Source organism: Symphodus melops (assembly GCF_947650265.1).
Source record: "Symphodus melops genome assembly, chromosome: 13".
In the NCBI taxonomy this organism is placed as follows: Eukaryota; Metazoa; Chordata; class Actinopteri; order Labriformes; family Labridae; genus Symphodus; species Symphodus melops.
The window spans coordinates 22,937,821-22,956,926 of record NC_136703.1 but is presented as its reverse complement, the minus strand read 5'-3'; the positions used below and the strand labels follow the sequence as shown (position 1 = coordinate 22,956,926).

The following is a 19,106-nucleotide window of genomic DNA, read 5'->3' as shown; positions in this document are numbered from 1 at the left end:
TCCTAAATGTAGTATCACCTGAGCAAAACAATCCCTCATCATTACTGCAGCATATAAAGCCATAACGGTCGGAAAGCTTTGTTACCTGCGCAGAAGCAGTTTCGGGTGATTCTTGCTCTCCAGGTTGCGGTCGATGAGGTCCGACAGCAGGTGTTTGAGGACATCGGTGGCGTACTCCAGGCGCCCTTGCAGCGCCGTCATGATAAGTGAGGCCACGTTGCCACGGTCCCTCATGGAGAAAGAGCGCTGCATTTCCAGCGTTCGGATGAAGGTGAGCAGGAACACTTTGTTGTTGATGAGCTGACCGAACAGCTTCAGGGCCTTCTCCACATTCTGCTGGCCATTCCCTGACACCTGCACAGAAAACATCGCACGTTAGCGCTGCTAATACACTTAGCCAGTACTTGTTTTAATAATATATGTCCGCTCATGAATACGAATCTGGATGAGTTCTGAGAAGGATTCCAGCTCTTCTGCTTTCCTCTTGACCTTGTCGCCTACAAAATAAAGATTTTTTTTTTTTTTTTTGCCAAGTGCACCAAAGAGCCTTGCTCATGTTTCACTGCAGGCAGACAGAAGTTCCCACTCACAGTAAGTAACTGAGAAGATCTTAATCAATTATTGACTGGGGTCTGTTAAAAAGCACTGCACCCTGAGTAATCTGCCTTTTCACTTTCAAGTCAAATGTCCGAAAACTTTCCTGGCAAAGACAATGAAACAGCCACAAAACTCACTTCTGTCGTTTCTTGTTTGACTACACTATTTTGCATTGAAAAGTAGCATTAACCAAACTGCTCTTTGGGGAATAAAGCTGTCACACAAAGTGTCAAGTTACGAATAATCAGTGTTCTAGAAGGAAGACAGACGTTGCACGTGTCCATATACTTTTTGTTAAGCTACTCCAAAAAAAGAGCTGTGAGGAGGCTAACAAGGCTCCTGAGCACAGGAGCTACCCCTGCTTTGGTCGGTTAGTTTTTTAGGGTTTAGGCTTTCCTCATTTCTTCATTCATTCCTTTGCTTTTTTTTCTCCCAGTATCAGTCCCCGACTACCTAGTAGTCATCCAAATCAAAGAACTCATCATCCTCTCGTTGCTACTCCATGCCCTGGAAGTCCACCCTGTACCGCAAGATACCCCCAATGCCTCCAAAGCCCTTGACAAACTGGGAACCTGGGGACTTTGGGTTTTGAACTTGTAATTTCAGATCTACACAGTAGTTCTGGTACAAAAACACTGAATGGTTAATGGTACGGTAGAGGCAACCAAGTCCAGTCAAAGTTTCTGTTTTGATCAATAGGGACAGGTGGGTTTAACCCTTTACAGGGCACTCATGAAATTAAAAAAATCAACCTCAGTGTTATTCAGGGACATAATGAAACTTTATTTCTGTTATAAGGTTTTTCAAAACTTGTAAGTGTAATAAACAAAGTTGACAAAGTTCCTATATTTGGTTCAAATGCCAGAATAGCAGGATCAGTGACGGAGGGTGACCTCTTCTGATTGGCTGAGTGAGGATCACATGCTTCTCGACCTTACTGAGGTGCAGAAGGCTGGCCTTATGTAATGTTTGTGGAAATTACCAAAAATAGTCACCCGCCCTATAAAGGGTTAAGGGTTAAATGCTTTGTCTCCTGCTCTTCAGTAACAAGTTTGGTCTGATCTGAAATACCATCATTACACTGCTTCTACATTGAACAGCAACTGAAAAGTCGAAGCAGCGCTCTGGACCCGCAGAACGCGGTGCAAGAAGTGTTTACCAGACAGTTTTTCCCCCCAATGGAGGAACCCACAATCCTGCCTTAGGATTGGGAATTACTCAGTTCATTACCTCTCATACTGCAGCCACTGGTGGGTGAAATAGCCATGTGCTGGGACCCAGTTTTCCATGAGGGAGTTTGCATGTGCGGCTACATACTTGTATGCATGCTGCTCAGCATGATTGGCTTTATGTGTGTGTGTAAGACCAGAGGGTAGAGAGGATAAGTGGCACATGCTCCTTTCCCCCTCTAGCACTTGCTGCTTTATGGAGGTTACCCTGCAGGGAGAGTGGTGAGGGCAGACAGTCTACCACTCTCTCCCTCGCTCTCTGTTTCACCTCAGTTTGACTTTTTCTCGCCCTCTCTTTATGCATTTGCTGCTTATACGTCTCAGACATCTCTCGCGTTACCTCCAGCTCTCTGAGGACAGGATGATCCTCGATGCCAGGGAAAAGGACCCTCATGGCGTACGTCCTGTAGTCCAGATGGGGGATACCGGCTCTGTCCAGGTCGCTGGTAAGCTCATTGATGTCTGTCTGCAGCTCGGCAAAAGCTGTGGAAAAAAAGAAAGAGAGACAAGTTAAAGCGAATACTTGAGACATGCAGCATCGGAATAACTGCGGAATGCCCGAGGGACCAAATACGTGAATCCTTCTCATCTCCGTGGTGTTTACTGGAGCTAAGATGAAGCTGACAGTTAAAGCCCGAGATAGTCTTCATGTCAGGAAAAACTCAATATTTCCCATACATTTCTTTAAAAAGAATCTCTCTCTCTCTCTCTCTCTCACACACACACACACACACATCTCACCCATTTTATCTACCAGCCAGTAAATTGGCTGTATGTGGCCCCAAAGAGTGCATGTCATCTCAGTGTGAGGCTGCAGGTGAGCACTAGTTAATTGGCTCCATCCTGACTGACTCCTGTTCGGAGCCAGCGGCTCAGTTGCTCTCCTTGCCGCCCTCAGGGGAGGCTCCCCCCCCTCCTCTGCAGCCTATCACAGGAGCAGCAGCAGTCCCACAACAGCCTCCTTAGAACTCCAGCAGTCTTAGCCCCTCACATCCTGGCCCTCCTTTGCGACTCATGGGTTTTATACACCAACACGCGGGGCTCACAGGCGCACATGGAGTGGATTTTCTTATAAGGAGAAACTCGGGTACCCGTCCTAATCCCCCCTTCAGGGCAGGACACTCCTGGCCACTGCTAATGGTTAAAACATTAATCTCCCCCTATCCCAGGGCTGTCTGTGTATGACTGACTCCCCCTGTTTGCCTGCTTTAAATCTGTCTGTCTGTCATTCACCAATTCTGGAAGTTTCTTTTCACTGCTGGGAAAGACAATCAGGGGTGTCTAAAGGGGATACATCATGTCCTGTCTTCGGACGCTGTCAAGCATAAATCTACTCACTGATTGTCCTGGTGATGACATCAGGGGCCAACTAGCAGTCTTTATTTAAAAGTATCCATTTAAAACGCAGTGTTGCGACAGAGACTTGTTGTTTGGAGCGGTAGCAAGAGGTCAGCCAGAGGTTATCTTTGGCCGTCCCAATGGGGAGAAGGTCAGAGATCAGATGAACTACAGCGCCCTCACTTAACCCTGAGCCACCAGGGAGGAGAGTGTTTTGAAAGCAGATGGGGGGGGGGGGGGGGGGGGGTTGCTTCTGTTGCAGGGACACCGACAACTCAGACAAAGCATTTATCGTTCACTTATTTGCTTTTCGAACACACAAGCACACAGCGAGAGATGTGATGATGAGAAATACAGTCTTCTCAGACACTGAGTAGTGCTCAGCCTAATGCAACAATGATTTATGATTTACACTGGAGACTCGAACTTTTGAAATTAAAGGTCACATATTTTCCTTTTCAACCCACAATCCTGTGTTTGATCATTCTGATAAATCATGTCGGTTTCCGCCCCGCTCAGAACAGACTGCTTCTCTGTCTTTAGCCTGCAATGTACAGTAAGCTGTTCCAGACCACATCCCTCTCTGGAAGGGCAGAACAGACATCTACGCTGTGGGAGTGTCATCCACCTGGGGGAGGGGCTACTGCCCTTTGTGATGTCATGAAGCAAAAATCTTGACAGATCAATATTTGGGGGTTTGTAGACAGACTTGGGACACATGTTAGTGTTTGAAAAACAAGGTCATGTACATTTTGCATAATATATGACCTATAGTATATTTAGAGTTTCCCAGGCTTCATATTAGAAGGGTGTACAGAGGTTTTATACCCGTCTAAAGCTGTTGAATAAAATATCTAAATATCATTGATTGGAATCTGGATGGTTAGTTTATAGAGCTGGATACAGTAGTGGGAGTGAAAAAAAAATTCATCGCAACATCTCTACACACACCAGACAAAAGTTGCAATAAAAAGACAAACGTAGCATTTACCTCTTCAGTTAAGACCAGAATAAACTGTAATCAGCATAATGTGTGTCTTGCTGCGAGGAGGTTGGGGTTACTCTAATGAGAAACTCTGTATTCATGTCGCTGTTTGTGTGCAGAATGCAAACTAGCAAGAAGCGAAGAAATGGAAGGACGAACGAGACGGGTCACGAGCCGGGTTAACTGACTTAATCTATGTGCTGCGATGTACAACCAGGATGACTCACTGACCCAGATTAAGAGACATTTTCTCTGCATTATTTAACACACAGACCACCAGGAAGTTCCTTACTATACTATGTATGCTCAAATACACATTTGTGCTTGTTATGTGATTATAGTCTGCACAAGTAAAATGCATTCACCACCCTATTCAGCTGCATAAGTAGTGGAGCAGCCTCTAAAATGTCTCTGTAAATGCCAAGATCAAAAAGCAGAGCCATAATCATACTCACTCTAAAACCTGACTTCTGAGTGAAGCTGCTACAAAGTGCTGCTCTCTCTCTCTGTCTGTCTGCTGACTACGCCAATCTCACCTTCTTTGCACTCCAGGGCGACGCGGGACTCCAGGTTGTCCATTTGCATCTGCAAGCGCTTCAAGGTGAGGTCGTTTTCACGCGACTTTCGCTTGTAGGCGATGAGGACGAGGATGACGATGATGAGGAGGAGGCCACCGCCGGCGGCGATGCTCACGATGGCCGGCAGGGTGAGCAGGCTGTCGGACATGATGTGGACCGCACCGGGAGAGACGTGGAGACCGCCTACCTGGACCTGTGCAGAGACAAACGCATGTAATCAAGAGACATCTTAAACAGGTGTACTTTTAAAAATCCTTTCAGAGGACTGCCCGTAGTTTGTAAACAATGGCCCTCTCAGTCATATGCCATATCGGCTGTAACAAAATCCCTAATCCAATGTGCTCAAATTTCATTCACTGAAATGGAAATGAAATGAAATTTAAGCAGCGAGTGGCTGTGATTATTTTACTGACATTATTACAAACATTTTTTTTAAGGTGAATCTTTTGTTTTTAAGCAGAAACAGCTGCTCGTTAGCTCCCTTCAGATCCACAAAAAAAAGAAGCTAATTTTACTTTGTAAACATCAGAGTCAATTGTCTACAGCAGCCTTGATTGGCATGCTTGTTTGTGCTAAATGGTTGGATCCTGATCCAACACTGAAAAGTTAACACACAACGAGACTAAAAATTTGACTCATATTGAGCTTGTAGTGTGAAGCTCTGTTTTTTTTGTGTGTGAATTGAATCTTGTGTCTGTGAATAGAGCAATGACGACTGTTTCATTTTTAAAAAAGTCATTCTCCAGAACAAAGAAGTTTATGTCATCAGGGGATATTGTTGGATGCTTTGAAATACAATCAGAGCTTTTTAGTTGAATGAGTCACTAAGACCCCAAATCAGTAAAAACAGGGCCAAGGTTTAAAAATACCCAAACTCCAGTTTCAAGCTACAACCTTCACGGAGACAGCTCCTAATGTTTCAACATAATCCAATCCCTGGTCTTCTGGTCCCTGGGCTCCATATCACACGGTAATTGATGCACAGCATTGCATGAGCCAAACCAAAACATAGGTAAATATTGTCCAATGAAATTGATTCTGAGAGCAAAGACATGCAGCCACCTGCACACTGACATTAAGAGAGAAAGAGTCCGGGTCTTGCACTCAATAAGCGAGCGAGCAACTAAAAATAATTGCTTCAGATTCTGGCAGGACCTTTTGACAGCTAGAGCACATTCACACTGTTCTCCCTTTCACCTTTTTTCTTCAACTGAATGAACCGTGATGAGAGACGCATAATGGAGCGTCGGGGCCGAATATTTTGAAGAAGAAATCGCAGATAAAGGGACAGACAGCGAGACAAAGTTAGAGAGGATGAATGCAAAACCACATACTGACCATGACTTTGTATTGTCCGGTGAGGTTGGGGGGCTCACACAGCAGCTGGCTCTCGGACACAGTGACAGAGCAGGGGGTCTCTCCAATCAGCACCGTGTAGTTAAGCTTCACCCCTCCTGACGCCGGGGGAACCAGGTTTCTGCCCTGTGGGCACATGGAGACGCACAGAGGGGGGGGCAAAATTAGGAGGAAGAACTCGAACACACCGACACATGGCTCAATGAGGATCAGACATTTTTTACAAAACCCGCGGAGCCAGTATGTCCCCTCCATACACTGTAAATTAGATCCGCAGGTTTGGACACAGCTGCGGCTGAATGTGGCGACATACTGAGATCAAACAAGGTGATGCACTTCAGAGAGAGAGAGAGGGAGAGGGAGAGAGAGAGATATGGAGAGAGATGGACAGAGAGAGAGGGAACAGCTGGCAAGCAGGATAAAGAGATGAAATATATTCCTCGATAAAGGCTTAGAAGACTTCAAAAATGTGTGAAAGAAAATCCCATAAATTGTTTCTACAGCTCAGAACACTCGAAGGAAAACATTCAAACTCGGTCTGTCGTAAAAAGTGTAAACTCATGAAGTAAATGAAAGTTTTCTGGAGGTATTGCTAGATTCTTTTTTTCTGTCTCACAATAATGCACTTTGTTATTTTGCACATACTACTTAGTGAATAAAATGCTTCGATCATATCAGTTCCTTTTCATGTTTTGGTGTATATTGAGCTCATTTGGATTTCTTAAGAAAGTAGAAAATGGTTGTCAGCTAGTTTGGTTCCATCACATTTTTTTGTTTCAGAACATTTCCAGAATCAATAACTGAACTTTGAGGAACCTTTTGTTTGACATCCGAGTCCAAACATGTCGATGTAGATTAAGAGTGATGCAATGTAAAATCAAGATTGTGGAATCCATCTGTTTAAATACGCCATTATAGGGGCCTGGAGGAGGGCGAGCTGGGTTCAAGGCTGGCATGTAGCTCCTTTCCTTCAAGTCATTCCCTAATCTCTTTCTGTCCCCGATTTGAAACTCTCCCCACTGTCCTCTGAAATAAAGGCATGAACACAATGTCTTTGTATCTATTCATTTTCACTTTGAGACAGATGAAGGTTTGCTGAACCTCATTTGTTAAAGAGCTTAGTGGCGGTCTTAACAACTGAGCCCTCTTTGACAGCGATTGTCATTTTGCTGAAGCTGGCAGTTGGTTCCAAATTCAGTGAAAAACTCACATTTATAAGAAAATTCTGCTTTTTTACTTCAATCAATCAGAGCAGGTAACAGCCTGCTGTAAATGACTTCAATCATTTTCCATACTTTTGCCTATTCTTAATGCTGAATAGGAAGCCTGGAAGGAGGAGTCTGTGTCCTGTTGAAGGACACATTAATAAATCTTCTGTGAAGGTATGCATCACTTAATGTTGTGCACATTTAAAACGTATGCTAATCTGTATGTTTCTTACCTTGAGAATGATGGGCGAGCCCGGTTTCTGCTCGAGGACGCCGGAGGTGCTGAGCGGCTCGAAGTAAGGGTTTGGGTAGTAGAGGAGGTTGGTGTTGTTGTAGACCAGCAGCGCCTGCACGTTGTTGAAGATGAATCCGAACTCGTCTGCGTGTTTCACCGTGTCCAACGCGGGATGATACTCTGTCATGAGGGAGGGGGCGAAGCAGCTCATCGTGGTGGTGTTCAACACTTTGCACACCTGAGGAGAGAACAACGACAGGAAGTACAACGGTTACAGAGAAATCCTACTTTTTACGATGTTATTGGAGACTAACTGTTTTGATTTTAGAGCATCCTGAAATAAGACAAGATTTATAAAAGTAGTAGACGTTTATTTCAGCCAGCATTAACACTGTCTCCCATTCAAAAAGAATGTAGAAGTTAGTTTTGAAACATAAATATGTTGAGGAATTACACAGAAAAGGAAAATAAATACATTAAAAAGGGCGGGAACAAATTTGATCCAGATATATATATATTTTTTTTTACAATAAATCACAAAATCCTTCCATCTTTAAAAGTTACAAAGTTGTAATAATAAATGCTCACAAACAAACAAACAAAAACAAAAGTCAAACCACCAAAGCCTGACGGATTAAAGAAATTGTATGTTGCAGCTTTTGACATGAATTGGGATTAAAGCTCCTTTGTTGAAACTTTCAGTATGTGTTGATTTTGGTGCCCGCTGTAGAGCCTGCTTTCTTTTAGCAATCAAACAAAATTCTCACTTTAAATCTGTAGGAAATATAACACAGGTCCGTTTATGCAGCAAGCTGTGTATCGCTTAGACTGACACCTACCCTGCGGCAGTGCTTTCCAACATGAATAAAAACAGTATAGAAGTAATCGATCTCGTTGCTGATGTTCATGTTTGCTTTTGCAGCTCATAAAGAAACATCAGTGTTAGTGTCAGTCTGTTTCATAACAGGCTAAAATCTCCTCACAGGAGCTTTAAGTTATCCAGGAAATACTCTGCGCACACTATGGATTCTTTTACTTCGGCTCCAAAAATATTTTTTAAAAAAACCACACAAACAAACCACAAAGTTTCAAGTTGATCACTTTAAAAGCCATCTGTTTGTTGTTACCTTAAGTGTGATCCTTCCTAAAACATTTCGGTATAAACATAAACCCTGCAGGGAGATCAGCAGCTTAACAACTGGTATATAAAATCATCCTTCTCTGAGAAAAAGCATTCACATCATCTCATTAAATCCGTCTTTATTGGAGAGGAGAGGAATCCTCCATAAAAAAGCAAAAATAAACTTCTGCTACAGCTTTACTGAACCCCCCAGAGGACAACAACAAAGGATGGAGGCACTGCTCCTCTGTCTCCTTAGGTGGAGGTTGAGCTATGACTCCTTTATTACTTCTCGCTCCACTTTTTCCCCCCTATGAGAGACCTGTCTTCCATCAGTCCTCACCGGCTCAGTTCTAAAGGGACGGAGAGCGAGGATTGATTGCTGCACAGCGCTCGGCTCAGAAGGGTTTTATCTTCTTTCTCTCCCTCTCAGCTCTCTCTCTCTCTCTCTCTCTGTCTCTCCCTCTTTCTCTCTATCTGTCTCTCTCAAGGGAGGAAACCTAATTAGAAGTAAATATCATCAAAGCTGGTGAACGCTCGCCACTACCACGCCTCCTACCTGTTGTCTGCTGCTCAGGAGCGAGACGGGGAGATCGATGCAAACTCAATGTGTGCAGGCTGAAGCACAGAGCACTGTGAGATGCAGGAGTGCGACTACAGAGGTGGAAAGAGAGACTGGTCTCCTTAGACACAAGAGAGTGTTTGTCTGTGTTTCAACTTTGTGGAACAAAATGTGGAAAAAACAACTCTGCTTTGTTTAGTGTAATGTGTGTGTGACTTCAGGCTACAAGTAAGGATTAATTTAATCAAGCATTAATCTGTTAATCATTACTGTTATTCAGTGTCGGGGAAGCTGTTTAGCGAGCTGCCAATTACTTCACACTGGAAGAAAGTGAACTACAGCAAAGCCACCAGAGGGAGATGTGTAATCTAAAGCTGCGAAAAGAAAAGTTCACACTACTTTGAAAAATCGAAATCATAAGAAGATGTGATGAAAAAAAAAAAAGGTAAAGAAAATGAGCCATCTTTTTGATAAATGGTAAAAAGACCTGAGTCTCTATAACGCTTTTCTTCTCTTTTGACTACTCAAAGCACTTTTACACCGCAGGTCACACTGACACATTCACACACTGATGGCAGATGGTGTAAAGACACCATCAGAAGAAAATCTTAAACGTTGCGTTCAGTGTCTTGCCCAAGCACACGTTGAACGTGTGGCTGCAGGAACTTCTGCTCGAGACGACGACTCTGACTGGCTGAGCCACCGCCGCCCACTAAATGTGCCAAAGGTCATTTTGTAAAGCTATAAAATACCACACTGTTTGTATTGATGAGGAGAAGCTGAAAACTCTCAGATTTGCTTAAAGAGACGGTTTTTATACTTTTTGAACTTTGACTTTTGACCAAATAGGAAACATCTGATTATCTGCAGTTTAAGGCTCAGTATGACTTTTTAAGTCAACAAGTCGACAACCATCTCAATACATCAGAGCCAAAAACAGATAAAAAACAACAACGCAGCACACGTACTATACTCGGCCTGAGTGCTCTGTAGCAATTTGCTCTGCTCTTGTGTGACATTTTTTCTTTAGAATTCCCACTTAACAAGACACAGAAGCATAACAAGAGAGCGAGAAGATAAGCCTTTTAAAAAATAGATAGCGCTGCCAGAAAGGCCTCCTGACGCACTTTCAACAAGTTTAGGTTGTGTGAATGCATGGGCGGCACTTCGCCGTGTAAGCCAGCAGCACTGAACACAACTTAAAATGCTTTGTTCCATCAAATTCAACACATGGTTATTAAACCATACATTCACAAAACAATGTGTGGTAACATTGTTGTTCACGGTATAACACTGTGTCAGTGCTCGATGGTTAATGAATGAGTGACTGTTTCCCATGCTGCATATACACGAGCATACAGGAAGAGAAGTTGTTGTGGCTTTGCTAATGTGCATCTAAATAAATAAACAGTATGTTTTTCCTCAGTGCTGTGTGCAAATGGAAGGGCTTAATGTAGAAAAGAGTTCAAGCTAAGTTTGACACAGTCTGCTTTCTCACTGTTGGCAGAGCGACATGTCATATAGACTGGCCCAGATGCTCCGGTAGCGTCCTCGTGACTGTCACGTTGGAACATTTGCAAGTCAACGACGGCTCTGACGACCATCTGCTCTGCTGGAGATGGATACTGTGAGGGGGTTTTTTTTGTTGTTTTTTTTATAACACTGTCCTCACTTTATCTCCTCTTACTCTCTCTTTTTTTATCCTTAAATAAATCCTTTCCATCGCTGAGTCCTGTCAGGATAGAAAACTGCTGCACTAACTTTGCACTGTTTTTTTTTTGTTGTTTTTTTTGTTAGGGCTGAGTGTGACGTGAGTAAATCTGAAGTGATGAGTGAGGGGAAATGGGGCATTTTGGGATTTGAAAAAGAAAAAATGTGAGTATTTGGTTGGGGCAATACATTATAAATAGACATTTTCGTGACTTCCCCCTTTTCATTGAAACTTAATTTTATTTTCAAACATCTAAAAGATTTGTTGGGATTTTGATTTCTAAAGAAGATTTTCGAACTTGACAGTATGCTATTGAAAGCCAAGCTGATATGGCACCGTCCCGATTCCAAAATACAAGTTGGCAATATATTGAACATTACAAAAAACACTACATTCAACACAGCCTACTTTCAATAAGTGAGAGTATAAAGCAGTGCACCTATTCCTGGAGGCCATGTGAGGAAACGAAGCTCCACGTTATTCAGCATTGATAAAGTGAATCGAGGTCAACAGATAGAGAAAATAATTGGAATCTTGGCCTCATCTGTCTTCTTTCTCTTGTGTTAGACAGAGCCGCCGTGTTTTAAGGCACTAACGCTCCGACCCCTCTGGCTGAATACATTACCGTGATGTACTGTGGTGCTACAGCCCACTCAGCCGGCCAAAGGTCTCTGGCCGAAGAGGTGGTGAGAGACACGGACTGAGAGAGGAAGAAGTGAGAAGGTGGACTAGCTGCGGTGAGCTGCGTAGGAGAAATGCGAAAGGGGTCACGGTGTCAAAGATCACACGGAGGCTATGATTCCATAGCCCGTCACTGGCAGTTCCTCTGCTCCTGCACTTTGTTACTCCTACACCGGGTCTGTTTTCTTGTCCGCCTACTGTTCCAGCTAGCTGATAAATCTGCCACTGATTCAAACTTTAACTCTCAATTGTCAAAAGTATCTGTCTGGTGTTTCACTAGTGCAAATACAGAGTTTGTAGTTAATAAGATGTATGCTGGAGGACAGTATGAATAATACCTTTGATCATAAGCTCTTCTTTAGTGGGTTAAGATAAAGGTGTGAATATTAGAAGCATTATTTCCCAGATTTGTTTTTCCCATTCTGACAGCAATCAAACGTTGCATTTAAAAACAAATAATAGGAAAATATCTGGTTTGTGTTGCAGCTTTAGGCCCCTAATAAGCATGTTTAATGATTTTATTTCTACTCTACCAAACAATGTGATGACTTACCTGCCCGTCCACATGCACTCAGTCTGCCTGTGAACGGTTTGCACATTGGGAAGAAATGTCCCTCTTTGGGGTTTTGTAGGTAATTTGACACAGTACATTTTGTCCAATTGCAAAACTTAAAGGGGGAAGGTCACAGTCTGTCTGTGTCACACTCTCTATCTCCCGATGAGTCGACGGTTTGGATTCAAATGCTGACCTGTAAATACTGTCTTGTTTTATCTCAAAGCCAGTCAAACTTCTCCATTCGTACTTTACATACTGAAGTATCCAAACGAATGTTCACATGTTTTTAGATGTGTAAGAATCATAAAGAGTAGAAAACATGGACGGAGTCTCAGTGACGTCACCTCATTGGTTTCTAAAGACGCATTATGAAGCCAAGCGAGCGCGGTCGCCATATTAGAAATATGCTATCTGTGCCTGACTTTGAATCACTCCAGTAACAGGAGAAGAGCGGGTGTGTATGTGAACCTTTAGGTTTATATCGAACACCTTCAATACTATCTTTTTTTTTTTTTGCAGTACCACATTGGCTTCATTTCTCAAGACTGGAGGTTTCCACTTGATGTGAAAACCTTTCTGTTGGACTTGTGGATTCTCTTCTTAGCTTTAGTAAAGCTTAAAAAAATACATATGCATATGATCTGTATGCTCTGGTTTTCATCATAACCATATTCCACAAAATTCTTCAAATTGCAAGCAAGTTGCACAAGACCGGCAGAGAAAGGTGTTTTTGGATACAGTTAGCAATGACAGTGAAAAATCTGCAATCCTCCCCTGAACGCTCTCCAACTGCCCTGCTATGAATCATTCGTTACGCATTGAACACTGTGTGTTTTTAGTTGTTTTTTTTTCATCAAGGAGTTTTAAAATGGAGCCCATTTTGCTTTTCTTCTGGATAAATGACAGTGACACCGACACGTCAATAAGAGAGCAACACAGCAGACGTTAAAGAGGAAAAGTGACAGCCCTCTAGACGCCAGACACCCAAGAAGCCACGGTGATGCATGTAAATTGTGTGTTCAGAGTGTCCACTAACATTGATTGTAGTAATGATCTGTGCCTCGATCACTCAGTGTAGCAGACAATCAGCCTGATTGGCCCTGACATGATAGAGGCCCGGCTGGCACTCCAATGTTGAACACTTTCTATGATCAGCAGCAGTTTATGTGCAGAGCCTCAAACACTGACACTCTGAAAGGGCCACTGAAATGCGTCAGATACGGCCGAGGAAATCTTTCTGGGACAGAGAAATGTTCTGGGGAAGAAGAAGGAAAAAAAAGCCTTTTGAGCTTTAATCAAGATTATGATAAATGTTTCAGCTGTGAATCTGGTGACAGATACAGAGCATTTCACAAAGAAAATTGTCTTTTTTCCCCCCCACTGCCGGATCCTTTGTGAACGTGTGCAGGTGACACAAGGGAGCCAAAGAAGAGAAGCAATTTAGCGGGAGACAGGTGATCATTTGAAAGCTGCCTGACAGACAGCAGCTCTTATTGCTATAGGCTGCTCTGCTATTTGCACTTCTTCCACTGACAAAAAAAAGGGGGAGGGGAGGGGGATATGTGATGGAGGCTGGGTAATTGTAACCTTAGCATTTAATAGAAATTCATTCTGTGTGGCTTTGGGGCCAATCAAGGCAGTGACACAGGCCTCTATTGTCAGGTGGGGGAACTGGAAGAGACGAAGTGAGGCAGCGATGAACAAGTCTTTTTCAAAGCTTCGGCAAAACGACAAATCAGACAGCGCAGCACCCACACGCATGATTCAAATCCCATCCCTGCAGGTCTCCAGGAGTCTCACGCTCATCAAGCGTCTTCTTCTCTTAACACAAAACAGCACAGATTTGTCTTTTACTTGTAATTACCCGGCTTTCAAAACTCACAAAGGTCTTTTAAGCGAGCGTCGTCCTTACAGGAGGAAACACTGCCCAGGGCAGAGTTAGGAGTTTTTAGTTTGGGAACATTCGCTAAGCAAGTCAGACACTTAAGGCCAATTTTAGCCTGCTAATGTGAGGGATGAAGAGTTGGAGGAGGAGGAGGAGGAGGCATGTGGGGACAAATCTGCTTAAAAAATATACAAATGAGAGCTGGCGTTCTTGTGTGTGTGCATCTGGACCTGTAGTCCTGTGATACAGTATAAAAAAGGCAGGAGATCGACTGATCTTAGCTACAGTGAACAGGTGTAAGCCTCATGTCAATGTTTCTCTGGTGCACGTCACATCGGATAAAAGCATCTGCTAAGTGAATTGTAGAATTGTAGAACTATTTGAGCTGTGAAGCCGCAGGCTGCTCGTAGCTTCCTTTGAATTTAAGAATGCAAACATTTTACTATTTAAAAATTAATTCATTGTGTTTATCACAGCCTCAACTGTGTTTAATCACAATCATTTTTTTGTACTGATTTCTAAATCAGAGCGCTTTATGTCAGGTTGTGTTCTTACAATGTATTCACAGAGCTCCAGTCTTTTACATAGTCTGTTCTCCTTCCCCTCTTTCTATTCCATTGTTCCCCCTTTAGTCCATTCATCTGCCCTCCCAACCTTCCCTCAGACCACGGGGAGGAAAATCTCATCCTCTTAATTAAACAAGGAGCCCCGGGACAGGGGCTCAAATGCAATTTGTAACGATTTCCTGCAGCCAGAACTTTGATTATACAAGGGCTCTTTATGCTGACCAAAGACTTCTGACCACAGTTAATCTTCCATTGAAAGCCATTAGGAGCCTCCTTGGCTCCAATCATGCACACCTCAGACACTCCTCCCATCGACACACACTCCCTTCCCACAGTCTTTGCTTTCCTTTAACTCACTCCATTACTGAAGAAAGTACCTTTATAAAGCTTGAAAACCTTACTTAAAATGTAGTTAAAATTGTTGTTATATTTGGCTCGTGAGTCAGGGCCATGGGTTGATGAGCTGAGATTTTGCCCGAAGAAAATTGAGCATAAATCTTAATTAAATACTGCATGCAGAGCACTCTCACTGCCAGTTGCATTAATCAGATGCTGGTCGGAGTGCTTGAGACGGCTGGGTTCAAGCGGAAGTTAGGGGAGCGCAGAAAGCAAGAGGGGCTGTTAGGAGAGATGGTACTTTTGTCTTTTTACACCCAAGATAAACGTGACTTGGCTTAGTTGTATAGCAGTATTTTTTTTTTGAGTTAGCATGCTGAACTGGCTCTAAGACAATAACAGATGTTCTTACGTTGACGGACTCTCGGCCGGCGTATTTAACTCGGATCCTCGGCTCCTGGACAACATCCAGATTGGTTCCTGTCACCATCAAGGGGGTGTGGCCACTGTGGAACACAGAACATGACATGAGTTATTCTGGTTCATTTTTAAATGTCTAATTCCTCTTTTCATCTTTCCTTATTATACACCAGAAGAAAGAATAAAGACAAAGAGAAGGGATAAAGGAAGAAACAAAGAAGATCAAAGGTACGTCTAGAGTCAACTTTCTAACCCCTATGTACCAAAAATAAGTGCTTCAAACCGACTTTCATTCTCAGTTTCTTTGGTGAGATGATAGTCATTAGAGTGGAGGATGATTAGAGAAGCTTTCTTAACCGATGCATCCAAATGGTGCATATTTGGGCTTGAAAATACTGAGGTAGCTGGAGAATATAAGAACGCAGCGGTGGTCCCAGACTTCATAAGACAGCAGCTCAAACAAACAAAGCAAGAGGGAGACTGCTGGATGTGAGGCTCTCCCTGCAGCTGTTTGGCTTGTTGACGATGTCTGTTGTCTTTGTTGTGGCGCCCGTCAGAGAGGCGTGCTGAATAAAGATGGCAGGCGGGAGATGTTCAAATTATAAATGTGGGAGGGATCCGTGCTATTAGACTTACAATGTGGATAGTCAGTTTCCATGGACAGGCTTTGTACTGTCTATAGGCTTGTTCAATAATCTAAACATTTATTTTTTATCCATCAATTTATCATCCATCAATCTATCATCCACCCATCCATCCATCCATTAACTCATCCACCCTACCTCTTTACCACGTTAACAGTCCATCTAGCTTTCTGTCTCGGGACACATCTCTCCATCCAGCCATCAAAACAGCTCTCTATGAAACGCTCTCCGTCCATCCTTTTATCCAACCATCCATTCACGTAAAATAAAGGTGTGTCATCACACTTTGGCTGTAGTGTCCTTCACGCTCGCCTTTGAGCTCCAGCCATCTGCTGTGGACTCACACCTCTGATTGCACATTATTCTACGAATCCTCTGCTTCATCTTCATTATCTCTTCCTTTAACTGGTCGAGCATCCTGTGTGGGCTACTATCTGCCAAAGACACCCAACAGATGGATCAACATCGACTCCAATGGGAGAATCTCAGTCTTAACAGCTCCCGATCTGTGAGCGGAAGCTCTTCTATCAGATCCAGACTAATTGGAGGAGAACCCAACTATAATTGAAAGTGCAATATTGACTTGTGTCTGCTTACTGTCGCTGGCTTGGTCTGCTTATAGTGGGTGTCAGAAACTCAGAGTTGATTGGTCACTGTCACATGGTCAGTGTTTTGACCAAAGGCTACAAAAAGAAATTAGCTGTAGCCACTGCGACATTGATCATTGGTTTTTGGACTTTGCCAAATCAGAAGTTATAATATTTGGACAATAGAGAGACTTGTCTTTCATAAATTGCAACACCTAAATGTTCTCTTATTGAACTTGTTGTTGATGGCTACAATTAACTCAAAACATCATGTTGATGTTCCCTGAGTCTGAAAAGAATGAACTCTCTATCCTGGTTGACAGGCCACCATGACAGTCCGCCACTACATGCCTTAAGAACAAACACAGTACATTGACTTCACCTCTGAGCCAATTGGCTATGGTCACCTCTTTACAACAGTCAGTGGTTACAACTTCACCTTGCAATGCTCCAGTCAGGTTCAATCCGCTGCACGGTGGGATCGTCGATGTACTCGAAGGTGAGGCTCTCCTTGATTTGGGCGTGATCCACACTCACACTGATCTGCACTGGGCCGACTCCCGACAGGGAGGGGGCGGAGTAGCACACAATCTCTGACATGGTCCGCCTAGAAGCAAAGCATGAAAGGAATGTAATGATGTAATCCATAAATGTGTGCAGAAAGAATCTCCACTTTCAGAAAAGTCCATTGAAAAATGCCCTTCATGTATAATTCATGTGTCTGCTGCATTTTTATGAACATATTGCTTTAGCTGATATGAGCCAAAAAAAAAAAAAAAAAGTACCTACAGCAAATTAATGTTTGTACTGCAAGCCGTGTTCTGTAATTTTCTAAATAAAAACAGGAAGGAGCAGCTCGTCCTGTCATAATAAGAGCCCTAATTACTGCATGGAAGATATTTGTAATGCAAACAATTAAACATGGGGGGGAAACTGTTTGTGGGATTAGGTGCAAATGACCTAATACACATAAAAGTCCATCCACACAAACAGTCATTTAAGCACTGTCAGATGTCTTTTTGAGTTTCCCCTCCCTCTCCATGTTGTACCTGCTCACCCTCTGAATTTGTCCCAATTTATCAGCACAGAGGAGCTTGTAGTAGAACAACCCCCTGTCCTCCTCCCCTTCCTCATCCCAGAAACACAGCAGAACCAGTAATTAGCCCCATATCTCATTAAAGCTGGCTTGACTCCTCAACCTTTACAACATTACAGTCGAACCGCTGCAGCAGGGCTTCGATGCCTCCAGGAGGGAGAAGCAGAGGGAGGACGTGTGGGAGAAACTAACAAGTGAAGGAGATGGAGGTAAAGTGCGAGAGACAAAGAGGAAAAGGGAGAGGGATGAGCGATGAACAAATAGCTAGAACGATAGCAATAGAAGGAGGGTGGATGAAGACGATGAAAGATCCATAGGTGCAGAATTCTTTCTGAAAGCCTTCCTTTCAGGGGTTTGATGCACGAGGTCATCAAAACCGTATTAAGATTTACATAAGTTTCTGACAGCGAGGGAAAGAGAGTTTTCCCCTGAGGGATTTTTTTCGTAATATCAAGAGAGGAAAAAAAAAAACAAGAAAGCCTTGAAAGATAGCGGCTTGTTTAATGGGAATAATATGCATCATCTTGGGAATAGGAGCTCTTGTTTTTTTTTTTTCTCGTTCCCTCACAGCGTGCCTCTTATCTAAGGTTTCGTGACAGTGATGTATGTAGCAGCTCAGAAAAGTTAAGGAAACACATCGTCAAAGAGCACTGATGTTATCTATACTGTATATAATAAGGGTTTTGGTAACCTGTGAGGACCTCTAATCCACATGAAACTCTAGTGGACTCTGTGGACTATAAAATCCAGAACTTTGCCTCCCATTTACACTCCACACCTCTCACCCTTTCCCACTAATGTTAATGTGAAAGCACAATAAAAATCCTTTCCACATGAATAGCCTGTGTTAAACAAAAGCCAGATCATGCGGGCTGTTTGAGCGAATTAAACTTTATGGCCTGCTAATAGCGCTTTTACGGTATAATTGGGTGCAAGAGGAAGAGTCTCACCCAAAGAACTCGCACGTCTGGTTTCCAAACTGAACGTTGACGCTGCTGCCGGCGCCGAGGTTGTCTCCTATGATGGTGACCTTGGTGCCCCCAGACTCTGGCCCCCTGCTGGGGGACAGACCTGTGACTGTGGGAGTCTGCAAAACAGAGAATTTAAACATGACGATGAAAGAAGAGAGAGGAGCAGATATTAAGAAGGCAGACAAAAGATGGTTATATCTCAGGGTAAAAACAGGCCAGCATCTCTGTGGCACTTCTCCAAACCTTCACCCCCCTACACACACACACACACACACACACTACCCCAGAAAATTACAGTTATTCATATTGCCACACTGATGGTAGTGGAGCTCAGCGCCTGGAGAAAAGAGGATAAAACCAGGAGCTCTTAGAGTCCCCGAGAGATCCTCCTCCTGCACGCCGTGCTTTGCTCGGGTTGTGAGTGAAGCTTTTTAAAGACAGTCTG

The 19,106-nt window shown here is 43.3% G+C and overlaps 1 protein-coding gene across 1 annotated transcript in view; it reads right to left on the bottom strand.

The window, feature by feature from the left end:
• Positions 1–19,106, bottom strand: part of plxna2 (plexin A2) — a 188,986-nt gene that overhangs the window by 29,580 nt on the left and 140,300 nt on the right. The window contains exons 15-22 of the mRNA XM_079360016.1: positions 18,641–18,777; positions 17,034–17,201; positions 15,356–15,449; positions 7,525–7,764; positions 6,066–6,209; positions 4,686–4,920; positions 2,167–2,309; positions 86–354 (exon numbers count right to left, since the gene is read on the bottom strand). Coding sequence (XP_079216142.1) covers positions 86–354; positions 2,167–2,309; positions 4,686–4,920; positions 6,066–6,209; positions 7,525–7,764; positions 15,356–15,449; positions 17,034–17,201; positions 18,641–18,777 — 1,430 coding nt within the window. The remainder of the gene's footprint in view (positions 1–85; positions 355–2,166; positions 2,310–4,685; positions 4,921–6,065; positions 6,210–7,524; positions 7,765–15,355; positions 15,450–17,033; positions 17,202–18,640; positions 18,778–19,106) is intronic.